Raw genomic sequence first — 12144 nt, 5'->3', positions numbered from 1 at the left:
ATGGAGAGAGGGAGGGATGGAGAGAGGGAGGGATGGAGAGAGGGAGGGAGGGAGGGATCAAACACACATGATGCTGTGTGTACAGGGATTAGACCCGTCCACTCACTCACGCTGGAGTTGTTCCAATAACATACAGTAATTTCTCAAAGAGCAGATGTCTATCATATTACAGTATATTTTCGGTTTTATTTAGTTTAGTTTAAGGGGGCGTCTGAGTATTATAGTGAAAGTTGTTCAATGTCAACCAATATTAATTTTCTAGTTGTATATGAAAAGTGCTTAAATTGTCTCAAGTTTCAGTACTGCAGCGTAAATAGAAAGGGAGTTTTTTTGTTTTTTTTTCAACGTTTTTTACACATTTTCAAGTCCACACTTCAGAACACACGTTTCAGATATAATTATTCTGTGACACTTTTCTGACACATTAGCATATAATAAAGGATTTGGGGCTTTAGAATTTCCAAAACATCTTTAGTTTTCCTAATACAAATGTTCAAAGTTCCCCAAAATTTTTTTGCAAATATGGCATGTTTATTGCTATTATAAAATCAATAAATAAACTTAGAGAAAAATGAAAGCCCCCCAATGTAGAGACATGCCCTCCACATATAATGTGTAAGTTTCATGTAAATTGAATAAAAAATGAATCGGTTTTGTAAACGTTTGTGTCAATTGAAAAAAAACAGAAATGAATAAAGTCTAAGGTTCTAAAATCTGTGGCTGAGGTTGACATCAACCAATTTTCTCCAAAATTGGCATCCTTACAGATAGGCTTACGTACAGTCAGGTGTGTAAGTTTGATGCAAATCGCCCCCCAAAAAATGAAAAAAAAAATTTTTTGAAAAAAGAAAGAAAATCCTTTTTTTTTTTTTCTTAAATTTTTTTCCAATTAAACTAATTATAATATTTGTTTAATATATGCTATTGTGATAGCAAAGAGTCGTAGTTATGATTTCAGTTGACACTTTTGATTGATAATCGATTTTGACCATTTTTGCATAATTTTCACAACTACTTCAATATTTTTTTTCTCCCTTCCTATTTATGCTACGATGCTGAAACTTGGACCAGATGAAACACTTTTCATATAGAACTTGTCAAAAAAGTTTGATTGAAATCGAACGAGTTTTCATTTATTGCATTTTTGGGGCAAATTGGAACCTAATGCCCCATTAATTAGGGTAATAAAAAGCTATTAAAACACTAGTTTTAGAAATTATTTATTAATATGAAACTTTCAAAAGTCATGGGTCACTGAACTATGACGACACACAGACGAAAAGACTGAAACCTCACTGTAAATTGAGGTTTACAGTACAGTATTCCCTTATCTGTCCACCCTCACTCATCTTGTTTCATCACAGAAAATGTCTATAAGGAGATTTTACCACATGTAGCTAGGTAATCACGCTTCATCCTTTAAATTAATGTACAAAGATACGTGTGCCCCAAATCAGTGAACGAAAATCATGGAAACTCAGTTGTTCACTTGTGTGGATCACTGGCTGGTGTTTGTGTGGACCATTTTGGCTGGTGTTTGTGTGGACCATTTTGGCTGGTGTTTGTGTGGACCATTTTGGCTGGTGTTTGTGTGGACCATTTTGGCTGGTGTTTGGTTCATATGGTTCACTTGTGTGATCCAACTTCTTATGAAGGAATTATTAACTGTGATAGAATGAGAAAGTTTTCCACCACTCTGTGAACTCTGTCCCAAAATCGTAAGCTTGTGGACCACTTGTGGTCCACATGTGTGGTCCACTTGTGTGGTCCAACTTATCATATGAGAGAATTATTAATTGTAATCTGTGATAGAATGGGAAAGTTTTCCACCAGTCTGTGAACTCTGTCTGGACATCGTAAGCAAATCCGAACATCCCTCGCTTAGGTGAACCATTGTTCGTCGAACCGGGTGAGCAAATTTGGCCTGAAAAGTGTGCGAACTAGCCGGAGATTCGTTGAATCGGGGTACGTTGAATCGAGGTTGTACTGTATCTACATGTTATGTTCACCACGACTGTACAACTAAACTGATATAGTTAGTTCAGGCACTAAGAGACGTTACTACACACAGTGAGCTGGCGGCTGCCTCCCTCACACATTCAAGGTCAGACGCACTAAAATTTCACCCCCAACAATACTGTTTGTGGTGTTATTACCCTATATACACACACACACACTATATATAAGTATCTACATGTTTTGTTCACCATAACTGTTCAACTAAGCCTGTATAGTGCCCAAAGAGCATAGTTACTACCACAACCAACATGACAAATCATGCAGATGTTGCCACCCCCATCACCAAAATAGCTTCTCCCCCACACTCCTTTTGCTGTTATTACACTGTGTATACATGTTATATATAAGTATCTACATTCGTGTTCACCATAACGAACCACTAAGTTGGTATGCCTGAGTGGCAGTGGCAGCCAGTGGCAGCCCGCCACTGGCAGCCCGCCACTGGCAGCCCGCCACTGGCTGCCACTTCCTTTCTCCCTCACCTCACCTGACTCGCCACCATTCTCCTCCCACAATACTGTTTTTGCCTTTATTCACCATATACAGATGTTATATATAAGTATCTGCATGTTTTGTTTACCATAGCGAACAACTAAGCTGGTATAGTGAGTCCAGACAGTAAAAGGTGGTCACACAGAGTCAGCAGACAATGCTACCTCCCTCCCCACCAAGATTACTCTTCCCACTACAGCGCTAATTATCACAACAATCCTGATATTATCAGAATCCTGGTAATTTTTATCGCAGTAAGGGGTCTACTGTAATAATATCATCACTAAATAATGGCATGAACATATATATTATGGCATTTTTAGGCGATGCTGTGGTCACAAGTTGAACAGCAGTGCTGTGAGCTTATGCTGCGTGCATCAGGCTTGGTGGCTCACTCGGTACTGAGACCCCTCACTCCCGGAAATTTGGCCCACGATTTAAAAAAAAAATAGTGTCTGTTTACAAGAGCCCTGATGAAGGTGAGGTGAACCCTGTGTATCTGTGGGACATTTAAATCTTGCGTAGTACTCCAATACATCATATGATGTGATGCGCAATTTATAGCAAGTTACTCAACACATCGTATGATGTGTTGCGCAGTTTAAGGGTTAAACAATAAACATATGAAAAATTAAAACAATTTACTGTAACCTTAAACATAAAATAATAATTCCTGAAACAATATTTGGCAATTACACATTCTTTTATAATAAAAACCCAAATGAATATGCTACTCTACTTGCAAAGAAAATAATGATGACTTAAATTGTGTACATAATCCACACGATCACCATCACACATTGTAGCAGGAAATAACAGCGAGTGAAGGGGAAGACGTGAGCATCCCAGGAGCACCAGAGAGTAGACTGTCTTCTTAGGCCATCAGCAGATCTATATATATACGCCCACTGGTGACGTCACATCTGGTGTCAGTGCAATTGTTGACGAGAAGCCGGCGAGATAATGAGCAGTTAGTGGGCGCTAACGGGTCACCGGCAAACACACTTAGCCGGGGCTCACGGGGTTGGTGGAAGGTGGCCGGGTGGAGAGTATCCAGACAGATGTCTGGCCAGCTGTCTGGTTTATGCTGTTGTAGAGATGGATAGTAGCATTAAGGTGTTGAATGTGGTTGGAAGAGGCAGCTTTCAGGGGAATTATGTGACTGTGCCCCAAAAATATTAGAAAGTTTTCTTTTGCAAACAGAGTGGTAGATGGTTGAACAAATTATGTGAGAAAGTGATGGAGGCTAAAAACGTCAGTACAGTAGTTTCAAAGTGTTATATGACATTGCTGGGCAGACGGGACACCGAGCGTAGCTCTCATCCTGTATCTACACTTAGGTAATTACACTTTCGGGACAATGAGCCAGAGCTCAACTGCTCTGTAAACCGCAAGCACAACTAGGTGAGTACATGGGGTAATTATGCTCACATTTATGATCATTCACATTCTTGCTTTTATTTTCCTACTCTTCCTTCCTTCCTTCCTTTTGTATATCCTGATTTCAATTCCAGCATGCATGGAGGGAATATTCCACAATTTGAAATAGTCATTTTATGCCATTAAAAATGTTGAAGTATCTGTATCTGTATTTTGAATTTCAGGTGCTGATATAAAGGAGATGCAGAACAGAAGATTTGTAGAATGCTACTGGTACGAACTTTCTTGGTAACTGGGATGCTGTGAGCAAAGCCAAGAAGCCAATCATAGCTGCAGTGAATGGATATGCTCTTGGTGGAGGCTGTGAACTGGCTATGATGTGTGATATTATCTTGGCTGGAGAGAAAGCAAAGTAAGGATATTATTCTACCTCTTTGACTGTGATGGCTTAAAATATTTTAGAATTTTTTTGTGTAATATCTAATGTGCCTTGCAACAAGATATCTCTTGAGAAAAAATATTAAAATGCAGGAGGGGGGATGGGGTGGATACAGTGAAGTTCAGTACTGGTTTAAAAATAATGTGTACGAGTAGAATGGGCTGCCAGCTTGAATGAAGATGAACAGTTTATCTGGCTTCAAGAATTACAGTCTCCGTGGTGTAGTGGTAAGACACACTCCTGGCGTTCCGCGAGCGCTATGTCATGGGTTCATATCCTGGCCTAGGGAGGATTTACTGGGCGCAATTCCTTAACTGTAGCCTCTGTTTAACACAACAGTAAAATGTGTACTTGGATGAAAAAACAATTCTTCACGGCAGGGGATCGTATTCCAGGGACCTGCCCGAAACGCTACGCGTACTAGTGGCTGTACAAGAATGTAACAACTCTTGTATATATCTCAAAAAAAAAATAAATAAAATTGATTGTATAGGTATTTTAATGGGACAGGGCGGTATTTGAATGGATCTGGTGTGTTCATAGGGATCTTCCTTTCCCTATGGACACACCAGTGATGGTGTGTTTGGGAGTTCACCTCCAAGAGGCCAGGCCATTGGGGTCGAGAGCCTCGCTGTAGGTAGTGCACAAGTTGTTGCCTCCTCTGTGTGATCCTATGGTTGGGTGTGTTCTGTTAGTTTTTTGTGGGGTGTGCTAGGGATTGTTCCTTTGTTCATATGGAATGCTGTGGATACCCCATTGTAGCAGAATTTATCCATTAGTCTGCGTTTGGTTTCTGTTCATCATGCGAACATATCTGGTGCCTGGGTGTCCTTCTTGGTTAAGATCTTTTAGGTCCTGGTAACCCCTGTGTGGCTCATAATGGATCGACCAATTGAGTCCACTCTTGCTGCATGAGAGTTTGAAGGGTGTTCGTCAGCCTTGCTATATGCTGATGCTCATTGTGTGTAATTATCTAAGTGTAATTACCCAAGTGTAGTTGCAGGATGAGAGCTATGCTCATGGTGTCCCGTCTTCCCAGTACTCTTTGTAGTATAACGCTTTGAAACCAATGATGGTTTTGGCTTCCACCACCTTCTCACTTAACTTGCTCCAACCATCTACCACTCTGTTTGCTAAAGAAAACTTTCTAATATTTTTTCGGCACCTTTGTTTCCTTAGCTTGAATCTGTGTTCTCTTGATCGGTAAGTTGTTGGTGTCAGGAATTCCTCTTTGTCAATTTCGTCTATTCCTGTTAAAAGAAAAAGAGGTGATAAGATCACCACTTATAAAATACTATCTTTTAGTTTTGGCATGTTTAACGCCTCTAGCCTCTCCTCTTAACTCTTGTTTTTCAGTTCCTGAAGCCATATGGAACATGCCATTGCACTTTTTCCAGTTTATTTATGTGCTTCTTGAAATTTGGGCACCGTACAACTGCTGTGTATTCCAATTTTAATCTTGCAAAAGTCATTTATTAAATGAAGATAAGTTCCAGCTTCTGCGCTATGGAAAAAATTAAAATATAAAAACAGAAACCATGTACAAATTGCAGTCAAATCATAACATCAAATGAAAAAGCAGTGGTAAGGACTTGTGTACTCGTGTCGGAAGACCTTACCCTCAAAAAAACACAATAAAGTAGCCGTCACAACTGCAAGAAAAATGACAGGTTGGATAACAAGAACTTTTCAAACTAGAGATACTATACCAATGATGACACTTCAAGATGCTAGTGCTCTCATTGTGCTGTTGCACAATGACCCCCCTTTCAAAGCTGGAGAAATTGCAGACCTGGAGAGCATGCAGAGATCCTTTACTGCTAGAAGCCACTCTGTAAAACATGTAAACTATTGGGAACGACTAAAATGCCTGAATCTGTATTCTCTTGAGTGCCAGCGCCATTTTAAGTTATTCATTTTTGCCACCACCAAGGAAATCACCCAAAAAGTCAGCAAGACAAAACAGAGCTGGCTGCTACTGGTACTGACACTCAAAAATGGCTTTTGATCTCCCCAAACTATGTAAACAAATATCAAACGTGTTATAACCAAAAATTTTATAACCCAGCACCCGCTCATTTGCCCCTCTCTCCCCCTGGTTTGGGGTGAGAAGGAGGCAGGCCGCGGCTCATTAGTTGCACCGCCACCAGTTCTCTGATGTGTGCTGGGTCTGCCACTGTCCCTCTGGCCTCAGTGGTTTTCTTTGGAAATGGTGGCTGATTCTTGCATGTTATGTATGTGTATGGTAATCCCATGGGCTCGGGGGGCCATGAATATTCCTCCTGAGCCCCGCCTTTGCTGTATGCGAGTTTGAATGGTGTACATGTTCGATGCCACATAGCGATGTTCCTTTGTTCTGTCTCCACCATGCTGCCTGTTGGGTCGGTGACACCTTTGACCCTGAGTTGTGCGGGGAGTGCTCCTGTCACGTTGCTCTTCTTACTAGCCCTCCTGATGATGATCAAGCTTACCAGGCAGCGACTGCTTTTTGTGTTAGGTTTCTGTGCTACAGTGGTCTAGGTTGTGTGCTTGTTCAGAAGCCCAGGCGCTGCCCCATTTGGTTTTTAGGGACCTGAATTTGGAGGTGTTTGTCAATTCGACATAGGCTCTGTCTGGACCTCCTCTTCCTTCCCCATTTGGGCATGGTTTGCTCTCCTCTAGTCCTTCCCCGAGCAGAATTTAGCTCAGTCTGTGGCTTGGGTCGCTTCAGGGGTCGCTCCTTCTGTTTTTGGGCACGGAGGGAGTTGAGCCTCTGTCCCGCTTAGGTTTCAGGACCTTCTGACTAGCTGGCCCTTTCCTTCGAAGCTTCCCCTGAACTCCGCTGGTCTTCCGGGCCCCTGGCTATGGACGATGGCCCAGCCCGGGGGCTCTCTCATCTTCAGTTTCTAGAGCTTGGGAAGAGTTGGACATCGGGTTGTGGGTCACCTTTGACCCTTTGTGGTTCCTAGCGTCTTCCATGGAGGGTCTTTGGTTGTAGGGTGTGGGGTTTTCGTACCCTCCTTCCTCCCATGGGTTGGATTTGCCTGTGGCTCTCCCTAAGGTTTGCTTCTGGAGGCCTTTGCACATGCCGGGAGCATCTTTCTGGAGGTGTCCTACCTCGCAGGTTCTTTGTGAGACCCTTTCTACATACCTCCTGCGTGACCTGGCTTATGCCTTGCCGATGGACCTGGCCTCAGTTCGGATTCCCTGGTCCCCCTTACCTCTGTTGAAGACATTGAAAAACTACAAGCAGATATTAATAAAGTTTTCGACGGGGCAGCAGAAAATAACATGATGTTTAACAGTGACAAATTGCCTCGCCCCAAGGGCGAGGCAAATGCCGAGCAGCAAGAACCTCTACGAGAATGGTTCCCGAACGCCCCAGGGAAGATAACCCTGACACGCTGGGGCAGTACTCACAGGACACTTAGGGAAGGAAGCCCCTAAGCGCATGCAACCCTGGTATTGATGAGGAACACCTGGCCGCCGCACAACACAACACACGGCAGTGAACGCCACACAAGGCAAACACCGCCTAGGAAACTGAGGCCAGAGAAGCGTCTATCCCAGTTGACATTAGCTTACAAACTGATGCTAGGCAGCCGGCTCGGTGAGGTCCGGGGCTTCCCCCTCCCCCTCTCGGGGCGGGGAGGGCTGCGCGGATGATCGGCGCGGCAGTAAAGTGTGATATTTGCTTGTTTGCTTGTTTCCTTGGGATTGTAGGGAGTTTCTACCTCTCTGTTCAGTTTTTGTTTTGTTTTTTACCATCGGGGTTTGTTTTGTTATGCCTACCTTTCTGGGTGCCTAACCCCGGTCGATGGCAGATAAGGAAAACCCCAACCACAAGGGGGTTTTCCAGGGCTAATGCTCCCTGAAACCTCTCTGAAGGGGCCAGGTTCTGGCGCTGGTCCCTGGTAGGTCTGAACTCCTTAGCTAATGTCCTGGTCTAATATAACATACATTAGCCCGATAAGCTCCAGGGAGTCGTAGGGGCTCCCTACAGAAAAGGTTATTTTAATGAATTTAAACATGGATGATGTGTTTAAACATCATCGGAAGGTTTATCTGTCAGAGTACGGATGACTCATTTTAATGTCCTTGGAATGCTGAGGTGTTTATTAATGTCTTTTTTTTTTATTCTTGCTATTAACTCTGCTTGTTAATTAAAAATGATAATATTGGAGATTGTATTAGAAATTTATAATTATTGAGTTGATTTGACGTTTAATTTTTTTTTGCTTAGGTTTGGCCAACCAGAAATTGCAATTGGAACAATTCCAGGGGCAGGCGGCACTCAACGTCTTACAAAAGCTATTGGCAAATCTCGCTCCATGCAGATGTGTCTAACCGGAGATATGATATCAGCACAAGAAGCAAATGCGTGGGGTGAGATGTGATTTGTCTTATAATTTAGTGTCCTATTCAAATATGTTTAACCCTTTAACTGCGCAACGCACCTGCAGGCCCAGGCTTCAGGTGCGCAATGCGCCTCCGGGTGTTTTTATTTTTCACATTCCATTCAAAACTCCCACGGATACATGTGGTTCAAATCAGCTTTCTCAGGGCTCTTGCAAACAGACGCCGTCTTAAAAAAAAATCATGGTCCACATTGCTGGGTGTCAGAGCCTCAGTAGTGAGTGAGCAACCAAGGCTGGCGCTCGCAGCATGAGCGCACAGCACTGCTGTTCAGCGTGTGACCACAGCATCACCTAGTATTGGCAAAATATATATATAATCTGTTTTATTTAGCCATGATAGTATTATAGAAGAGCCTGAGTGTGATAATGACTGGGTACAATATTCAAATCAGTGATTCAATGCTGTTCACGATGTTCACAGCGCTAGCCACAGCACCACAGCATTATTTCGTCCATCTAGGGATCTTCAAACGACTTTTTAGGTTCCTTTTCAAAATAAACTTGTGGTCAATTATTCATTTACAGGTATTAGTGACCAGGATTGTGGTCATAATGAGCGTTGTGTAGGAAGGAGGAATTTTGGTGAGGAAGGGAGAGAATTGAGGTAGCCTCACTGTGTGGCAGAAACTCTTGTTTTGCTCACCATACTAGCTTCGTGGTTCGCTATGGGGAACACACATGTACATAGATATATACAGTGTGTGTGGAATAGTGTAATAACAGCACCAGGAGTATGTTGTGAGGAGCTATTTTGGTGAGGGAGGTGACGTAATCGTGGCGTCGTCTGCTTTGTGATTTGTCATGCAGTGTATGGTGGCCACTGTACTGTTTGGACACAATACCGGCTTACTTGCATAGTTCTGGTAAATAAAACATGTAGATAGGTATATAGAACATGTGTAAATAGTGTAATAAATACAATAACAGTATGGTGGGAGGAGCAATGTTGGCAAGTAAGATGTAGGAGGAGTGAGGGAGGGCTGGCTGGGTGTGACAGCTCACACTCGCGGTGTTCTGAATGTGTTGATGGTGAATGTATATAGTGTGTGACAGTGTATAGTCTGTAAATAGATTGTATATATGCATAAATTAGATTGATACATGGTAAATATGTGCAACATATGTGTACACAAGTGTCATGCACGTAACAGTGTCCTCAGACAGTACGGATGTTTTACTGCCATAATATAGTGTACATGTTCATTATACATAGGATTAGCACGTAAAAACAAATAAAATTTATTTGGAACTGTGCACAAAAAATGAACAAAAATATATTCGCGGCAACTCGCGCGCCCTGCTCCGGGCGCCCCACCGGTCCCGGGAGCTTACTGCATGGGCGAACGGGGAATGATGACATCACGCCCCAACTTACGGATCCCATAGCAGCCAAAGTAAGTTCAAGTTCAAAATTTTTCTGGGGGGAGCCCCGTCGGCTCCCCGGAGCTATCCCAGGCTGATATGCTAATGTCAGACTTTGGCATCAGTCATGTGTATGGAGTTCTTAGGCCTACCGGGGACCACGGCCAGAACCGGGCCCCCTCAGAGAGGCAAGGGGAGCAATGGCCTATAGAAGCCCCCGTGTGGTTGGAAGCATTCTATGTCTGCCATCGACCGGAACAGGCACCCAGAAAGGTAAGCGCCTCAAAACAAACCCCTATTCTGGTTAAAATTGCTACCAAAAACCGAACTAGTGGATAGAACTCCCCAACCGAAAACAAGCAAACTAGTGTGATGTCACACACCGCCGCGCCGCTGTCTGCGCAGCTCCCCCCTCCCCGGGAGGGGGAAGGGGGAGCCCCAGACCCCCCGCGCCGGCTACCCACACCTCAGTTCTTGAGGCTGATGCTATAGGCGATAGTCGTGTGCTCTGGCTCCGGTGTCGCTACTACACTGTGCTTTGCGTGTGGTGTTGGTTTTGTGGGTGCGAGAGCCAGGAGTTATCTTCAGTACTCGGGCTGCATGCGAATAGGGCTGCCTTCCCTTGTAACACCCAGGACCCCCACCCCCCCTTAGAGTTCACACCCAGGGAAGCCTTCTCCAAGAGGTCAGCCCAGATGACCTCCGGTTTATCTTATATGTTGATTAAAAAAATTCCTGGGTTAGTCTTAGTCAGCATAGTTTCAAGTATGTAATATTTCATGCAAGGGAATTAGACTCCAGATTCTTATGTGTAAACATCCCTGGATCTCCCCCTTTTGGCCAGGTCAGAGGTCAGTCACACACGTAATTAATAACTCCTCTCTTGAAGAGTGTATGGTGAATGTCAAACAAGCTTATTGACATATTTCTTGAGTGTTTGTACACGTGTGGCCGATCTTTTACATTCTTGGGGCAGGTAGCAACAGCAGATCTCCCCCTCCCTCTCTGGGGGTTGTATATAGAGGTCCTGTAGGGACTTGGTAAGGACAGAGTGCCGGACACCGGGGCCCAGAGAGGGCTGTGAAGAACATCTCAGCCAGGGAGAGACAGAGGTCTTAAGGTACTGTGTGTGATCTCTGAGGTTTTGTTCCATGTCCAAATTTCTTAAATTTTTGCCAAAGTTAGAGTAGGATTTATAAGTGGTGATTGACATAATTTTGGTCTTTAATAAACTCATGTTAAATTTCCCGTCTGTGTCAATTGTTGAATCCTCTTGGCCTTGTGGATATAGTGGCTGACAACCATTTTCATAATTAATGACAGTCATAGAAAGTACTCTCCAAGTCAAGCAATGTTTCTTGCCTCGTTGCTTGATATAGTTTCAATGGTCAAAGGCTGATGGTGGCAGCGTATTTAATCCTTGTGTTAGCATTTCCTTATTGGCAGTGTATCTTTTGGTTCCGGTGTAACCATCATATGTCAGCTCACATTACCCTGTTTCATAAGTGTCATCAAGTGCAACCGATGGGGAAGTGTTACTCAGGATAAGTAGTGTTTACATTATTAGTTTAGTATCCATTATTGTGGTGTTCGATTATAGTAGTGGTACAAAAGAGTGGTGTTACACCCTAGGTGCCCTGTAAGTACTGCCCTTGGGGCCACCTTCCACAGGCTCCTCGGGGTTTGCCTCTGCTGGTCCGTTTTACCTTTCGGTTTTTCGGCCGCCTGTTGGGCTCTTGGGTGTTCTGTTCTCCCTTGTTACCGGCAGGTAAGAGGCAGTTTGCACTGGTAGGGGCGCAGGGTGCTGCTCAGCTTGTATTTCCCGACATCGCGGCCGGCTCTGTTCCTTGGGGTTCGCTGTCCTCTTGCGGGGTTTTGTTTTTCTTTTTGTTTTTGCCTGGTGGGGGGTTCTGTCATTTTATTCAGTTTGTTTTTGCCCTTCCACTGTTCTCCTCAGTGGCGCCCCCTGCTAGGTCCCCGTGAGAGTACACATCCCTGGGTTTCAGCTTTAGAAGTTTGCTTGGTAGTTTTGGGTGCTGGTTTGCAGCACCCTGC

The 12144-nt window shown here is 43.7% G+C and overlaps 1 protein-coding gene across 1 annotated transcript in view; it reads left to right on the top strand.

Moving 5' to 3' along the window:
* LOC123763246 (Enoyl-CoA hydratase, short chain 1) overlaps positions 1–12144 on the top strand; it is a 193214-nt gene that overhangs the window by 49916 nt on the left and 131154 nt on the right. Inside the window, 3 exon segments of the mRNA XM_045750353.2 lie at positions 4116–4162; positions 4164–4303; positions 8553–8695. Of these exon segments, the coding sequence (XP_045606309.2) occupies positions 4116–4162; positions 4164–4303; positions 8553–8695 (330 nt within the window).

Source organism: Procambarus clarkii, chromosome 49 (assembly GCF_040958095.1).
Source record: "Procambarus clarkii isolate CNS0578487 chromosome 49, FALCON_Pclarkii_2.0, whole genome shotgun sequence".
Classification (NCBI taxonomy): Eukaryota; Metazoa; Arthropoda; class Malacostraca; order Decapoda; family Cambaridae; genus Procambarus; species Procambarus clarkii.
The sequence above is the reverse complement of the archived record's forward strand: the minus strand, read 5'-3'. Positions and strand labels throughout refer to the sequence as shown.